This window comes from Nipponia nippon, unplaced genomic scaffold (genome assembly GCF_047370975.1).
Source record: "Nipponia nippon isolate SJK-2023a ecotype South Korea unplaced genomic scaffold, ASM4737097v1 scaffold_31, whole genome shotgun sequence".
In the NCBI taxonomy this organism is placed as follows: domain Eukaryota; kingdom Metazoa; phylum Chordata; class Aves; order Pelecaniformes; family Threskiornithidae; genus Nipponia; species Nipponia nippon.
In genome coordinates, this window is record NW_028262349.1 from 2,528,936 (window position 1) to 2,546,825 (window position 17,890).

Here is a 17,890-nt window from a genome sequence, read left to right on the forward strand (position 1 = left end):
TACCTTTCTTAAGTGGTTATTACTATGGTACGCGACAGCAGTAGTGTTGTGCCAAGGTATCAATAGACTAACTGCAGCGAGGGAGTTTTCAGCAAGGTTTAATATTGTAATTCTGAGACACTAAGGCAAAAGGACAGAAAGAGAAAACCTGCAAGCTCAGTCCTGGGTGTTTATGCTGGTTTATCCTATTCGTCTTTTGCTTTTTACGCCACTGAACAGAGTTGAGAGCGCTTGCTGGTATGAATCAGGCTCCCAGAATTTCCTTGGTTGTACTGTTGCTTGCTTGAGTTTTCCCTGCCTTTCTCTCTGGATTTTACTGTACGCGTTGCCACGATGTTCTGGAGCGGGTTATACCCAGGAGGGGTGGTCTTGGGACACTGAAACTTCTCACAAATTATATAACCAGCTTTTGTTATTGCGACAAATCCATCTGCTGTTGGTGCAATTCTGTTAGCAGTTGTGTATATGCACTGTACAGCCAGCAAGGCACCTGCGGAAACCAAGCTCGGAATAAAGCATTTAATGTGTGGTAGGATTGGACTTAAAATATGCCACGACCTTCAAATGGTCCCTTGTCACCAGACGATTTGAACTCAGTAAAACTGGGTCACATAAAGAGCAAGGAGGAGAGGGGAAAAAAATAAGCCATGCTGCTTGTTTCTCCTTAGAGCATTATAGATTTGCATAGTAGAAACTTACAGAAACCTTTCTTGCTTTGCCCTTAAAGTCGCTGCTGATATTTGAACCCACAATATTTTTCTCTACTATGTGCTGGAATACTCCAGCTGTAGTCTTGTAGTCGCAGCTTCCCGTGACAATGCTAATACGCTGCCTCTGGATTTGGTATTCTAGCCTCTGCTCTGATACTTGCCCAAACTGTTGCTGTGTGGCATGTTTCCCTTCTTACAACATGAAGGATGCTACAAGCCGATTTAATACAGGAAGGAGTACAGACTTTCTTGTGATTGCTAGCATTTCACAATTGCTCACCACTTGCAACATCCCAGACTGTAATGGACTGATCCAGCGACCCAGTGTACATGTACTTATCATCTTTTGAGAAGCAAGCACAGCAAATGCCTTTCAGGAGAGATGTGGGCTGAAAATGGATGGTTAGGATTAGATTGTTACGCTGGTAAATACAGGTTGGAGTGAAGATGCCTTATTCGGTGGTTATGCAATGCTTAAGAATAGAGGTAATAAATAAAGATTTTTCACAAGAGTGATCCTGGAAGGAGGATGGGAGGTATCACAAAATAAAGCCCCTAGCTTATGAAGTAGTCTATAGCTGTGCAGGAAAGAGCGTAGTATGACTGTACAAAAGCCTGTTATTCCACCTATGGAAAGGAGTAGCTCAGGCACGTCCGTGGTCTATTGTCAGGTGAAAGAGTAACAGCGCTGATCCAGCTTCCATCACTTTTTTTGTTTCCCTTACTGGATTCTCCTGAGCTGGCCCAATTTACCCCTTCTCTTGTTATTGTTAACTTGTGAGGTCTCATTCTCTTCACTGATTTGTGTCACCTAGCTTACACCAGCTAAATGAGCAGTAATAAGCTGTAGATAAATAACTCCTGTGACTTATGTTTAGTGTCAGAGCAGTGTTAACAGCACTCATTCCCTTAGACAGCACTGACACCTTGATAGTGTATCTAGATGTAAGGATGCTTTAAAATCAGACCTAGATGCTAAGAATAGTTTGCTGCCTGTCAGTCTGAAGTTACATATAGGATTTGGGTATTCTCTTTGAGAGCTGGGAAGCCTGTCAGTTGGATCTTCCCTAACAGCTCAGGGCAGTAATCAACTATTGACAGTCTTACCGCTGTAGTACCTTACAATAGCACATCTCGTGTTCCTGCCGACAGAACTCCAAGTCCCAGAGGCGCTGCAGGGAATCCTCAGATCCACTGAGTGCCCACTGCTCTCCGTGGCTGCTTTCCAAACGGGAGATCTGGCTTCTGTGACCTTCCAAAGGAAACACTCGGGCCTGAGGGCAGTCATAAAGGAATAAGTCCCCGCTAGTCATGCCGTAGAGGACTCTGTAATCTGCAAGGACAGCTGCTCTCGAAATGAGAGAGCCAGGGATCTGAGTTTTAAAGGTGTAGGTGGGCCTGTTGATCACTGGGCATGGATCTGCAGGGATAATATCCAACACAAGGACTAAATCATCGCATGCTATGGCAAGCTGCTTTTCCTGCTTGTTGATTGCCATGTCGTTGACTGATTTTTGTGATTCTGGAGGTGGGATGTATGCTACATCCTGCTTGGAGTTCAGGGGAAAGACGAGGACTGTTCCAGATATAAGCCCCGTGAAAAGGAGCTGGTTTTGCTCAGCTATTTCCAGGCATCTCACTTGGGCAGAGGTGTCCAGGGTGTCACACACTTCACCTGTGAAACAGAAGGGAATCAGCAAGACTGTTCTTACTCCAAGTGCATGTGAATGTCTTCTCTCAGATGAGGCTCATGATTGGCTTCTTTATTTGTGAAATAGTTTGCATATCATTCATTTTTCCCGTTTTCCCATGTCATAATAATAAGCTATTCTAGACAAAAACTTTCGAGAGGAGATCAAAAAGCTCTCCAAGCCTGAAACAAGTTTTCCTAAATCTCATGCTTAGAAAAAGCAGAAAGGAGCAGGCTATGCTTGTCATATGCTCAGAAAGCTAACCCTACCTTTGCTGCCTCAGTGAGTTGTTTTGTTTCTATCCTACCCCAGATGCAGGCTTAATTTAATGCAGTATTTCTGAGATGCAGTTCACCTTCTGTGGCGTTCCAGATGACAACTTTATGTGTCTTCAGGTTGAGTAAAATAGGCATAGTTCCCCCCGTGGGACAGTGCAGCGCAGCCTGTATTTGGGACAGGTGCCCAGGTTTTCTGCTGATGATTGTAAATGAGGTTCCACACTCCTAGATACGGGGCACTGTGGGAGACAGAAACCAGTGTGCAGTCGCACAGGGCGAAGAGTGTTACTGGTGCTCCCATGCCATCCAGTGTGTCCATCAGCAACCCCTGCTCTGATAAACTCCACACCTGTGAAAAGTTGAGGGGGGAGAAGTCATCAGTGCCTGAGCTACTTTTTCCTTAGTCCTATTTAAGAGGTAAAACAATATACCTTAACTAACTTGTACAGAAACACAAATAAAGTCAAAGGATAACATCCTAATACTAGAAGGCAAAACATTGCTTTCTTACTCTAAAACAAATGTTTGAAGCACCTGGAGCCATTCAGCCCACTTACTTCCTTTGCTCTGAAAGGTGCCTAATTAGATCCTGCACATTTTGGACTGTACTGGCTGTTTATTATAAGAAAATACAAGAAATGTTATAAGAGAGTTGAACAGATAGATGGGTACCATGGATAGAGATCCCCTGCTAAATCCCACTATCATCTTCCCTTGCTTCTGGATCAGAACACTGGAGGTTGGTGTTTCTTCCTGTATCCCTGAGAGCTGACGTTTGGATCTCAGCTCACCGGTGTTGCTGTTCCACAGACTCAGTGTTCCTCCTTCAGACACAGTCATAATCACCAGCCTTGGGCTGAGTACTGCAGAACACATCCATGCATCTGATGCCTCTCCAGAAATCTGGAAGATGAGTTCTGCTGTCTCCAGGCGCCAAGTGTTGACCTAGTAAAGAGGTGGCAAAAGAGATAAGAGTAGCAAGGATTGAGGTAGCTTTTCTGTCTACGACCTTCCTGACTGTGGCTGTAACTTCTAAAGTTCTTGCTCTTTCAGCACATTTTAAGTTAAAGACTGGCCATACCTTTGTATCTGAGGAAGAATATACAATCCTGCGCCCCTCATCCACATGAAGGTCATATGAGGGCTGTTCTTTGATATGCGTGTCCTGGATAATAAACCTTGCTCTGCCAGAAATCAAATTCCAGATGCGCAGGCTGTGATCCATGGCAGCTGAAACAGCACAGGTTCCTTTTCCAAACGCTTTCACACACCTCACCTCAGCTATAAAATAAGGCAAGGATTCACAAAATGAGGGATTCTCAGTGCTTTCAGCAATTGGGGGAATGCTGGCAGCTGGGAGGTGCCTTTGTGCCTACAGCTCGAGGACCACCAAGCTGTCAGAACTCTTTTCAGACATGGAAAGAGCTTTCCAACCGTAAAAAGTGGAGAAGGCTCACTGGCGTGCCCAGGAAGGGCGTGCAGCATCTCATAACCTTCCATGTTCCAGACAAGCATTGAGCAGGCTGGGAACCTGCCACCAGCAGCCGGTAATCAGAACTAAGTGCCATCACTGTGACACCTGCCATGAGACACAAAGAGGAAAGGCTGTTCTTGGTACCACAGACAGAAGAGGGACATTCTGGGTTGTTAATATGCTGTGTTTCCCCAACTGGAACCCCCCTATGCTTCTGAACCCCGTAGTCTGTGCCAACAGCAAGATTAGGTTCCCTCAGACATATCTGGGTCAGTGTGTGCTTTTGTTGTCCTGACGACAAAATGACCCACTTTATCCTCATTTGTCGAAGCAATTGCGAATGGGACTGGTGCATGACTGAGCACAAAGGCAAACGGACCTTTATCCTGCCTTTGTGTAAGCTCACAGGCAAAACTGTATTTCTACAGAAATAGATGTTCTCTCCTTCTTGCTCTGTTTATTTATTATGTTTCTTGGATCTCGTTCATAACAGATGGATGATTAGATATATTCTTGGGTTGTATCTGTCCCCAGGACTAATCCTACCTTTGAGGAATCTGGTGAGCGTTGTGCGTAGGGGCCCACCAGGTGGCTGGAGAAATCCGCACAGTGGAATGAGAACAGGATAGGGACAGACGCTGCACCAGCTTAGGCACTGCTGGCACAGCTTCCCGATTACCTCCGGGTAAGAAGGCACGAAAAAAAGAAACCTGGCCAGCATTTCTGTGTATATTACACTCACTCCTAAGAGGGCAGAGACAAAAAAGCGTTTTGGAACATGACTGTGGTGGGCCTGTGAGAGCTACCATAGTTGTATTTTATGTGATGGACAGTATGTAATGAACTGAGCTGGCCTTATCTGGCCAGGCACTTGAATAATATAAGGAAGGCTACAGTGTAAAACACGGGCAAATGTAATGGTGTGGCAGGATTTTTTCTCTGAGGAGGAGTGGGTATTCTGAGGAGAAGACCGAGGAGCAGCACTGTGTACCCTCTCCTCTAGTTAGCTTTAACGCTTGCAAGGGAATCCAGGTAGCTAAGAGGTGCTCGTACTAGCCGTGGGGCAGGAGGCGCTTTGGTTGTGGTAAACTGCTCTAATCAAATAGACAAAATGTCTGTTGGCGAAGAAGGAACCTCAGCTTCCCATACAGAGGCCCTACCAGAAGGAGGCATTTACAAGTCTTTTGATGGATCTCAGAACAGAGAATTTTGTCACTGGCTGTAATTCCTCAGAAAAGTACTTTTACTTGGAAAGGAAAATTCCAGTTCTTTCCTCTGGTAGACATTTGCATCCTGCTCTGTCACTCTGACATAGCTGTTACCTTTGGGGCTGTGGATACTGCTGACTGCAGGCTTCAAACGGAGAAGTGTGTCCTGCACGAGGCGTAGTTCTGGACAGCTGATGCATTTGGTACACGTGGCAAAGTCGTCAACAACACTCTCTGTTCCAGAGGCGATTATTTTACAGCTGATCCAGTTCATATTCTCTGCAGAAAGAAATACTCTTTGAGCAGACAACATCAGCCCTGAGAATGCACAGTTATTCTGAAAAGACTGAGATAAAAAAATGCTTTTATGGGGAAGGAGGGGATGGAAGGATTAACAGCCACTAGCAGTGGAACTAGGACTCATTTGCTGAGGAAGTGGAGAGCTCCCATTGTCACAGTTCCTTCTTTAGCCTCATAAATGCTGTGGTTTGTTTGGTTTTTTTTTAATTTGTTAGGTTTTTAATATGTTTTCTTCTCAGCATTTGGAGGATCTAGGTAATTTCTTTCAGCTGCTAAAGGAGCGTGGTGATAATTCTAGGATAACAGTTCGTAAAAGCTTATTTCTCTTTTTCAAGCTTCCTTCTCACAGCATTTTTTGATGCTGTGCAGAAAGGTGGTGATTCTTACCTGTGGCTGTACGCACGAAGCATGCCTCTGCAGAGCACTGTACACCCCCTCTTGCCCAGTCCTACCCAGCACATCCCGTTTTAGCTCCTCAATTCATCCAGCATTAAGTAAATGAAATGGCGATTCACTCGGCTTCCTCAGATTTGCAACAGTATCAGAGAACCAGAGTGGCTGAGGGGCTACCTAGGAGTAACCAGAAGAGTGGATTTGAGACATGGCTTGTGGATTAATCTGTTTGCTTTCACAGCTTCCGTGCTAGACGCTATCTCGTGGTATGCCAGACAGCACTTCCGGGGCTTTCATTGTTTTCCTGTTAGTAGGAAATGTTTTTCATGATTCTAAATCTTTCTTGCTACAATCTAAGGCAGGCTGCCTTTCTGCAGGTGTGAATAATAAATTACATCCTTCCTTCTTGCAGTAGCCTATTACATATATGAAGACTGCATGATAAAGTTTGTAAAGTGACTTTATATCTCCTTGTTTGGAGATACCTGTTTAAAAAAAAATTCTTTGTCATTGTTGAAAGCACAGAATAGTGTTATTTACTATTATTTTCATTGTCTTCTGATTTCAGACCCTGTCCAGCAGTCTGGAGACACAGAGCCCCAGTCCAGAGCTTACAGGTATGGAAACGCCTGCTGATATTCCTCACCTGCCTGTCAGCATTCAAGGTTGTGCTAAAGTGTGGCAACATAAGAGGCTCCAAGTCCCCTTGAAGAAATCTGCCAGGAGAAAATGCCTCTTGATTTGGTCTTGTTTTGATAGATAACAATTCTTCACTGTTTCAACAAATTGCCTGGGAAGGGAAAAAGTAACAGATGTACCGGAACGGGGAGCTAGAGCTGGGTTTTTTCTAGAGTCTCAGCACTGACAGAGTTTAAGAATGGCGAGCAGTCTAGGCAGGGTGCTCGAAAGCCCAGGATGGGAACATCCCATACTCAGAGGTTTGGCTTCTCGTTCTCTGCCCTCTAAGAGTACCTGTGTGCAAAGCAAAGAAGGGTGAAGCCGTCTGCCTTCCGTTCTGCCAGGCACTCTCCCATGTCACTGCGTAGCCGTGCCCAGTGGAGAGGAGGAAGGCGCAGGATAATTTTACTTGAAGGAAGGTGGCAGTGGTGAATCTTTGAGAGAACTTCATCGTCAAGGGGTAAAACATCCTTCAATTCCATGTCTGACAGCACATTTCTGCAGGCGAAGTGTGATATATGAAAGGAAATTATTTATCTTCCTCCTTACTGTTTACACTGATAGCCGTAGTGGGAGGGTGAGCAGTTTTTCTGGCAGTTCAAAAGTACTAGTCACCAGAAATCTCACTAGCTCACGTGCAGACATGGCAGTCTCAGCTGAGAGCTTAGACCCTGAATAAGCCATAGGGATCAATTTCCTTTTCCAAGTAATCCCAGAACATCTCCCTTCAAGACAATAGTTTAGGTAGGCTGCCAGGTATGAGAGGAATGTTACGCTTGCTAAATATATGTATGAACACATTCACAGGCTCAAAGAACTGAGAGCTTTGACTGGTTTTGGCTGTATTTAGAGGGATTCCCTATGAACAGCAGGGATTATGGGCTGTTCTGTCAGAGATACAGCAGTACTCTGTGAGGAAGCAATATAGCCAAGCACATGAGCCACAAGGACGGTGCCGTGTGACTTTTCCAGTCTCTCACACAGATGGTACATGGTGTCCTGGGCTGTGCTAGCAATCACTAGTTCTGCAGGTGAGGTGTAAGAAAGATGCCCATTTTCTGGCCTCGTGGAAGGCCAGCTTGAAGAGCAGGGCTTGCCCACCACTAGGGAAGCTCTGACGGAAATAGGCCCGTTGAGCTGGGCTTAGCCGTCGGCTGTCTGATGCTAAGAGCATCTCTAGCATCTCCTCACCTTCCTCACAGGATAAGGGTCCTACTTCAAAGTACGCTTCAGCCTCAGGCACAGCGTGTTGGAGAGCTTTCAGAGTATCAGGCTCTGCTGTGGAAATGGAAATGATGATGTGGACCTTTGGAGGGCAATCTGTAGGGAGCCAGTGGAATCTGTGAGCGCCATCACCAGGACGTAATCTCTCCACCGAGTCAAGGAACAACATCAGTGTTTGTGTGCCGCAACGGGAGACAGTGAGGAGGAGTTTATTGAGGAACAAGACTAAATCACTGCAAGCCTGTTTGGTCTGGGTTGGAGGTGGTGGCAAATCAAATGCTAAACACACTTGGAGACAAATGTCCCTCAGCAGGCTGTGAATAGCAGAACTGAGCTGGGATGTCCTCAGCAGACGAATCACCACTATGGTGCCTTGCCCTAAAATAGCTTGCATCCGCTCAGACAGTTTGCACATCACAGCTGTTTTTCCACAGCCTGGTGGCCCATAAAGGATGAGGGCTGCGTGGGTTTTATTGTTGTTCTGCCTAATATGGTGAAAAATGGTATCCAATAAATTCTGTCTCCCACAGACAAATCTGCAGTTCTTCAGGCACAGAGCTGTGTCGCGGCCCAGCTCCTGCAGACGTCGCCCTGGCTCCTCACCGATCCATCCTCGGCATCGAAGATTCTCTAAAACCTGGTGATTAGTGACAGCAGTGAACTGCTCACAAAGTTGTTTCAGGTATTCGTTATTCTCCTTGCACTGAGGGTTCCCAGAGTCTTTGCTGTATGCCAGCATGTGTACTTTGAGGTGTTTGGGATAATGGCTTGCAATTTTTGCTTTTAAGGTTGACGAGCAGCTGTTTTGCTTCACTGTCCTCTTTCAGCTCACAGTTTGTCCCTTGCCCAATTTGCCTGTTGGAATCCTCAGCTTCTCTAAGGAATATGAAAGCCCCTGGGTTGCTCTCCTAGGTATTGAGGAGACCCTGTTCAATCTCCCATTCAATCACTACAAAAAAAAAAAAGGGAAGATGTGAGCATTCAGTTTCAGAACAGAACACAGGAAAAGCCATCCATTGATTCATGTGACATCCCTTGGTCCTTCTGTGTTTCGCATGGTGCTAGCAGGTCGGCATTCCCCACGTCCTCTGAGCTAGGCATACTCCTGGATGTGGGCGGGGAGATCGGGGGGAAAAGGAAAAACGTTTCTGTCTGGTGTGTTACTGTTCGCTAGTCAGCACCAACCTCCCTCCTCAGGATTCGGGATATGGCAGATAGATAACAAGTCTCTTCCTTTCCTGCGTCTTCCCTGTTGTATACAATCTGATGTTGTCTTGAAACAAACAGCTGTCCTCCCTGACAGCTCTGGTTAGGACATCACAGCCCTGCCAGGGCACACCTGATTTGTGGTAGCAGTGCCTCTGCTCTGGGCCGAGCAGCCCGCACCTCTCTGCCTTCTGGGCTGCGGCGCGCAGCGCTGAGGCCAGGCGTCTCTCCAGGCAGTGCCAGGCCTCCCCGTCAGCCGGCTGCAGCACACAGCAGGTGGGCAGCGCGTTCTCATCCCGCCGGCACCACTGTGTCAGGAGCTGGGCAGAGTCCCCTGACAGCTGCAGAGTTAGGGCCTCAAATTCCTTCTCCGCAGTGAGCCGAGGCACAGTTTGGTGGCCACAGCAGTCCCCCAGGAGTCCCTGCAACAGGCAAAAAAGGCCTGGCATTCAGGCATTGCTTCAGCAGTGACAGCTGGGCTGTGGACTGGCTGCTTGCCTTTGTACCTAGGATTGCTGGGGGGGCTGCTTAGAAAACCTGCTGGTAACCACAGCGCCCGTGTGGCTTCCATGCTGGATGGGGACAGCCAAGCAGAGTCCCAGCCTGCCCCGAGGTCGGGGAGAAGGGGCTTTACAGCAGCTGCTCCTCAGGCTTTTACAGCGTGTCTGCGGCGGGGGGAGAGTGATGGAGGTGAGGCAGTGGAAGCACAGAGCGGAATTGGTGTGGGGGCTTTTGGGCAATGGCGCTGTAAGATTGGCTTTGGGGTGGAGAAGAACTAAGGGAACAGGGCTGAGCCTGGGGACTTTTGATTAGGACTGAAGGCTGGGCCGGGGAAGGGTGAGACCTTGAAAAGAGCCAGCATCCGGTATCCATGCAGTCTGGAAACAGCCAGAATGAGTTCAGAGCGCAAACCCACAGCGTAATCCTTGGGCAGTGCTCTTCTGGTGGGTGTAAAGGGGAGAGGGAGCAGTTGAACCTTTGTGGCTGGCTCTACTGAGATTTCTAGGTACACGCTGAGAACCAGTCTGAGGACGACACTGCCTGAGTGCCTGCTTGTGCCATCTGCACATGTGATGTGACGCCGCTCACAGAGGTGTGAGCTGCAGGGAGCTCAGCGATGGTGAGCTCCTGGGTGCCGTACGGCTGTGCTGAGGCTCATGGTCTCTGCCCCTCCGTTGCTGGCCTCTGGTGGAAGTGTCTCGAGGGAAATGAGGCACAACTTGCACAAATACTTAATTGGTTATTTATTTACTTGTGGCTTCAATTATGCCCCTTGGGACTGTGTATTTATTCTCTTTGTTCAGCAAAACTTCCTTTCTCCCTTTCTAAAACCAAAACAACCTGAGGAAGCAACCTGGCACTTCTGCAGGTGTCTCAGCCTCCTCTCCGCTTCTGCGAAGCTTGAAATTCTGGGTGTGGGTTTCCATTCGGGGCTGTCAGCAAAGCACTTCAAGGAAGCTGAGGGGGGCTGCTGCTGTGGGGAGCTTTCAGTGGTTAGAAGGAGCGATAGGAGGGATTTATGGGAGGCAGAAGCATGCCACAAGTATCAGCTTGCAGCGTGACACCCTGCTCTGTTCCTGGTGGTTGCTATGGCATTTTCCTTTCTGGTTCTTTGCATAGGGAATTCGTATTTATTCCTTAGTTACCGAGAAAATCTCCTCGATATTGAGGTACTGGGCAGGAAGCAAGCTCGGAGCAAGAGCTTCTTGCGTTATGTGTGTCTCCATCTGCCTCTTGTATCTGCTAGTGAACACACACAACCCCTGTTATCTTCTGCTCTAAAGAGACCCTGTGTTCAGGGCTGGCCCATACATGTGTTCCTGTCTAGGCTCCTTTGGTCTTTTAGGGACTACTGGCAGCTGCTGACATCTCAGCCCCATCAGCTAGCTGATTTGTGAAGCTGCTCAGGCAGGCTAATTACTTTTGAAAACCACCTTACTTGTCCAGCAGACCTGAGTGTGTGAGGCCTGCCCTGCGTGTCTCACTTTAGCCACAGGGACTGAGGTTGCACCGCAGGGCTAGCACTTACGATGAAGGTGGGACCAGCTGACAGTTTCTGACAGGCTTCAATTTCCTCCAGGCAGAGTTGTGTGTTTCTGGGATCTGTGTCTACAAGCTCAGAAATACCCCATCTCAAGTCAATTACCTGCACAAAAATATTTTTTTGAAGATTCTTAGACTAGTCAATACTATCATAAAATCAGTGACATGGGAAAATTAAGTCATTCTATCATGTTTAATTTTTAAATCAGTCTGAACACTAGTAGTACGCAACTTTTAATTACTGGAACTCTACAAGAGACACTGAGATATTCAAAATCTCTCAGCAGGGATTTCTCCTGTGAAAGACTTAGGGATTTGGAGCATGGATGACCAAGTAAGTGACTTAGTTTTTCAGGACAAGGATCCTCAAGACTGTAGGTTATTTGCTGCAACATTTGAAGCCTATCTTCTATCATAGAAGATAATGATCCCCAACATTTCAATAGCCCCTTTTATGCTAGAAGTTCTATGCAAATTAGTATAATCAGGACTAGTTCAACTATCCCTGAAGTATATCCACTGGAATTTATACATGCCATGAACTTTTTTTCCAATTGAATATAGCAACAAAAGGATGATGTAAACCCTCATGTCCAGGTGCTTGATGGTTAGCCACCTAACGCTTCACTGAAATCCATACAACCCAAGCATACAAATACACTTAATCCAAAAGTTCTGGGAAATCGGTACAGCAGTATTTGACTCCTAGGAGGCTTTTAAGGAGATGGAAAACCTATGAGAATTTTTTTTTTTTTTCCTCTATCCCACATATTTTGATGGCCTTTGGACAGGACAGACAGGAGAGAAGTGATTTACCTCAAACATTAGGCCATGCTTCTGACAGAAGGCCTGTGCTTCTGGGTACGCTTTCTCCAGGAGGGTCTCTCGTTCTGTAGCCATGTCTGTATGGGAGGATTTGTGCAGCACACCAGAAGTTAGGAACTTGGAGCTGGGTTTTTACTTTGTCTATGTGCCGTGTTAGACCTTACAGCAAAAATGCAGTTTGCATTGCTATCATCTAATGTGTGTTGAGTTTTGTATAGATGATGTTGTGGTTAAGTCTTGTAAAACCGGGGTCTCCAGATGTCTGCAGGCTTGTGCCCACGTTACTACATTGCCAATGCGAGCGCATTTTCAAGGTTCTATACTGGCTTGTCACACTGTGTTTTTATTTGCTAATATGAAAACTCTGGATCTGGAAATTTGGGATTACATAGTTACAGAATACAATACAGCAGCATTGATCCAGAAAAATATATTTCTTAAATCTTGCTGCGGCAAATCCTCTGTCCTATTTTAAGGGCGCTCAGCCACACTGTTGGCCATCTCAGGGGTGATAAGTAGCCACAATAAAAGGCAATTCTACCCACAGGGAATCTTTTCATACAGAGTCAAGTCTGTGAAATTTTTATGGCCGCTTCCCCCGCTGTGCTTTTTACAAGAGAGATTACCACTTTCTAGAAAAATCTTTGTGACACCTTTGGAGTGACATATTCGCTGAATTAAATCAAACAACAAACTAAGGAAATGTAAGATAAATTAAGAAGACAAAGCAAATAGGAGAAAAGGTAAGCACATAGATGCACACAAACACAAGCACGAGTGCTCACTCCCAGCACCCACTCCCGTACACTGATACGCAGGTCTTACGTTCATGGATACTTTTCATCCCTGCAAAATTAAAAGACATGGGGAATATAAAGGACATTTTTCTTCTTGCATATGTTTTATCATATGAGATTATAATTTCTTCAGAACTGGAGTATTCTCTCCCCAAAATTATGTAAACATTCATGGCACCACATAATCATGTGATAAAGTAGTACAAGAGGGAATGCTAAAATTAGGACGAGGAACGGCTGTATCTGCAGCTTTCCTTGGGACTGTTCTAAGTGAAAAGTGATCACTAATGAAGTCTGTGCCAGCATCAGATGAGGAAAGGGCTGCCTTGGGTTAGGAATTATCACGTCTATGCTGCTGTCCAACAGGGAGCAAGCACTCTTGGCGTAATACCCCTGGAATAATTCATTAGCTCTCACCAAGGTTGCAGTAGTTATGGGAAATCCTTGTATCGCTTTACACTCCAGCCCACATGAACTCCAAACTTTACAGCGAGAGACTGGGTTTAACTTATAACCCTGTCTTTTGGTGAAAATCCAATCACGTGTCACATCCTTCATCCCAAAACTGTTCCTGAAAATACATGAGGTGTCCAGAACTTGGACAGGTGTTGTAGGTAAAATCTTAACACTAGCTGTGTCCTTACGTGCCCGCTAATTTCAGATTGTCTGCAGTTCTCATACATTCCTTCCAGAAACTGTAGCCGTAACCGTTTCTGTAAATGCTGACCTATCTGCTTAGGCTGGAAACACCTCACTGTCCAAACAGCATATTCATCACGTTGTCTCCCACTGGAGCAGATGCTGCAATATTTTCTTTCTTTGGAAGGCACTTTTTGTGGAATTGAGAGCCCATCTAAGCCTATGTTTTCTTATTTAAAATTGGAGACAGAGTGAACGATTTTCAGAAGAAGGGGAAATTGAGTTTTGTAATTCCTGAAAATCTGAGTCATTGCTACCCACTGCCAGTTACCACTTCAGGAGCTCAGTCTGGCAACTGTGTCCCAGTAGGCAGAGGAAGTGGGAAATATTTGGATATTGTCCAAGAAGAGAAGTTCTTCACGAATATTTCTTGCTGTCACAGCGGTGGATGGGAATCAAATGTGTTGCCCAGGGTTTCGAGAAAGCCTGCAGACTTTGCTGTCTTGTGTGCAGACAGGCATTGCGCTGCACTGAGCTGCTATTGCACAGTAGTGCCCAGTGCTTCACTGCAAATGCCGTTAGTTCCTGAACTAATGCAGAATTCTGCCATCTCTGACATGTTCTAAGTGCAAATTGGGTGTGACAGAATAAAGCTGTATATAAAATGCAGCAGATTATAGGCATCTTCACTTTCAAATGAAGCTGCAAGCTTACAGCTTCGCTGCTAAGCGCCGTAGTCTCACCACATTGTAGCACTTTGCAGACTCTAGCAGAGAGAGTGCCTGATGCATTCAGCAGCTTCAGGACTTTTCAGCTTATTTACCTGAAAAAACTGAGCTGATGAAGATTCGGACCAGGCTGGAGGGCTGCGAAGGAAGAGGAACCGTCTTCCCACAGAGGAGATCCCGGCGTGTATCTGGAGTGAAGCTCATGCTGCTACCTGGGCTCCCCGAGTTCTCCTCAGCAGAGACTGCTCGTTAGAGAGGAGATGACTAATGGCGATGAACACCAGGCAGTGGTGGCTCTCTCCAGAAAGCTGCCTTGCTCCTTCCTTTAAGGAAAGCCTGGGAAAATTTCAGCTACTTTGACGGGGCAGTAGGAGATGGTTGACTGCACTGAGATGCAGTGAAACTTCCCTGCATCCTGGAGCGATCCATCTGTATTTGAAGAGGGCGGATATCTCTATAGCAACCCGTGTTTGTCACTCGGGCAGAATCCCCCCGGTCTCTTTCTAAGGCACTAAATGTGCTCCCTGGCAGGTGCCGTACACCTGAGGTCCCTTTGTTCGCTACCCTTGACTATTTTACAAATACTCACCTGTGTATTTTAGCATCAGGTAAGCCTACCAGTACTAGTATCATTTATGTTTCAGGCACTCTCGGGCATTTAAACTAGGTTTCTTAATACCCAGGGAGTACGCCTGTGCCCTGCCGCTCTTTGCCTTTTGTCAAGCTGTGCAAGAGTGAATTTACTACAAGGCGTTGAAACTGTGCACAATAAATATTTACTACTTTATGGCTACGTTTGGACTGGGGTACCATCCCCGAAAAAGCAGCACGTGGGAAAAGGTAGAAAGAAAAATTTAGCAATTTACAAGCTTAAAGGCAGGAAACTGCAGCTGTCAGCAGAGAACAAGTGGAAAAATAACATTTCTGTCCAAATGCCCTTGGAATGCACAGGGAGAGAAGGTAACTGGTGCAACCATCTCAGCAGAGGCCCTGACAGAATAGCTGTCTCCACCTCACGTTCACAGAGCATGCTTTTCAGTGCCTTTCTTCCATGCTGGTCTGCTTTCCAGTATTCACAGCACGTTGCTATTTCAGTTTGTTCAACATGTGTTTCTGTATTTGTGCAGTATAGCTTTTCCCATAAGAAAGGCTGCTTTCTCCATGCCCTGGGGAAACAGAGATGGTGCTATACCAGCCAAGCAGATTCACTCACTCGGAACCACTTTCTGCTTCCCCATTTTCTCACAGGAGACCATAATCTGTGATTTCTGTGGCTTTTTGCCTTTTCCAGGAAACTGAACTGAGCACGTCAGGGAAAACCAGCATCAGTGAGAGCAGCTGCTGTGGTTTTTCTGTTTCTCTCATGAAATGAGATTTAAGAGGCTGGTGTCTGTCCTTGTCCGTACTCCCTCTGTATCCCTCTGGCATATAGAGGAATAATTAAAGAAAAATTAGTAATCTGTGTTTATGGGTTCCCTTTGCAGACAATACTTGATTAATCTCCACAGTCATCTAGCCAAATAAGAAGAGATTAACCAACATCCTAATCTATCATAAATCAACCAGGCAGGGAGACGAAGAGTCTTACCTTAAGAGACAAACATCACAGAGAGCCTGCATCAGGGTTTAACCTACATCAGTCTAAATCTAATTTAAGCCAACATCAGGACTCTAAAGTCATGGATTTTTAGACTGTTCTTCAAGGCACTGCAATCTGTGATGTGCTATATGCATCTCACACTGCGTATACCTGTCATTATTACTGATTACACCAATTCTTGTCACTAACAAATCAAAGACAATTAGCTCACTGGCTGATTCAAGCATTGGTTGCAGTGGGACCGTAAGTCCCCAACTCGCAGATCTTTTTTTGGAAAGCCAAGATCTGCCAGCTCGATGGAGAAGCACCAGGGGCTGGGATAATTGGAAAAGCAGCAGCTTGCTTTCTGCAGGAATGCAGCGTGTGTGTTACGGTTTCTGGTGAGCTTTCTGTAATTTGCAGATCAAAACCAAACAAAATCAACCAACCAAACCTTTTCCGGGGACGTTCTGGATTTCCTCAGGCTATAAAAATGTTCAAGCCTGTAACCGAATCAGACCTGTTTTTCTGCATTCCTCATCTATAGTCTACCTCTGCCCTAAAGCTAAGATGAAATCACTGTCTCACACTGATTCTTCCTAAAAGGTTACATTCGCAATCTCTCTAAAAAATTTCCTCCCAAAATTCTCTTTTGGAACATAAAGGAAACAAATAAGAGTCGTGATAGAAAATATTATAAATGGTATTTTTTCTAGGGATAACGCGTGAAAGATGTAAATGCACGAGTGTGAAAGAGAGACCAGACTCAAAAGATATTCATGAATGTTGATCTTAGCACTATCGACATCTCCTTTTTGTCAGATATGTCATCACAGAGCTGAAGTGAGTAGCAACTGTGAGTCACGATGGCAGCGTGGGCTCTGGCATGATAGGGAACTTGTTTTCTCACCGTCTGTCTGTTCCGTGAGCCATCATCCCCCAACAGCTTGCTCACAGGCTGCTGCCTTTCCAGACCACATGAGAGCAGGATTAAATTCTTAGCTGGGAGGTAATTTTGTGGTGTTTACCAAGTAAGAACCACGCTGTTCGTGTCTGATGAAATCCAAACCCCTTTAATTGGCCTTTCCTTACTGTGGATAGGCACACAGGACAAACCAGATCTCCTTGGGGCAATAGTAAGAGCATCCTAAAGAGGCAAATATCAGCCCTCTGTGTGCAGAGTGACTGTCTCAGCTTTGGTATCAACAGCGTATTTTCTCCATTGCTAGTAGTTTGCCTTGTCGGTGTCCTGTCTTCCTAGTGGAGATGGAAGAAGCTCATACTAAATCCAAATTATCTTTGTGAGCTTTCTAGAAGATCTTTTATAGATGTATATTCTGATTTCTCATTATTTTGGCAAAGAACTAAAATATCTTGAGAGAAAAATCCTTGCTGCAGCAAAAAGCTGGATATCTAAGGTTGTGGGAAATGCCATGCTATACCAGCCTCACCTTCCATATAATCATCGGTCTTGTGTCTTACAGTATCCACGTAGGTCCTGTAAAGAATAGCACAAGAACCGTAAAGCAGACAATTGTAGCGAAGGGCCCAAATAAAGATGGGCGACTGTGAAATGCATAAAGCTGTAATTTTTAATGCTTCTGTGCATCCTGTGTTATTTGGGCCGACACCCTCAGCACTGATCTAGTGCTTTACGCCTTTCAAGCACCGCACAGCCATGAAATAGGCTGCAGGAAGAAGCAGGCGTTCGGCAGCTAATCACCTGGCAAGCGTTGAAAGGAACAACTTCTCTGTTGCTCAGGGGATGGCCAAGGTAACATCCATCTTTACCTTCTGGGTCTTTCCGCTTAGCTGGATTATATAATTTGATTACTCTTTGGACAAACTGTGGAAGAACGTACGTGCTGTCGTTAATAATGAAAGGAAAAGGGGAAAACAAGAACACTGGTATTGTATTGGCTTTACCCTTTCTCACATAAGCTCTTCAGTATAGAAATTCTTTCCTTTGGCCTCCCTTTTTTTTTACTTCCATTCATTTACTGTGAAGAATTATTGTTTTCTGTAAAATTGTCTGATATTTTTTTCCCTACAAACACAGTAAGGGCTGTAGAGCTGTCCCTGTCTGTGACACTGATCTGCAACAATGAAGAAGCTGT

The 17,890-nt window shown here is 45.6% G+C and overlaps 1 protein-coding gene across 1 annotated transcript; it reads right to left on the reverse strand.

The window, feature by feature from the left end:
- Positions 1-81: 81 nt before the first annotated feature.
- On the reverse strand, positions 82-17,503 carry NWD1 (NACHT and WD repeat domain containing 1). Its single transcript, XM_087769729.1, is given in 21 exon segments — positions 82-490; positions 991-1,099; positions 1,829-2,385; positions 2,757-2,788; positions 2,790-3,028; positions 3,352-3,624; positions 3,761-3,960; positions 4,137-4,199; positions 4,202-4,258; positions 4,700-4,894; positions 5,476-5,640; positions 6,114-6,231; positions 6,727-6,844; positions 7,027-7,233; positions 7,646-7,770; positions 7,772-8,749; positions 8,751-8,905; positions 9,296-9,584; positions 11,147-11,308; positions 12,022-12,107; positions 14,290-17,503. Coding segments are annotated over 21 exon segments (4,524 nt in total). The 5' UTR covers positions 14,399-17,503; the 3' UTR covers positions 82-203.
- Positions 17,504-17,890: the final 387 nt, after the last annotated feature.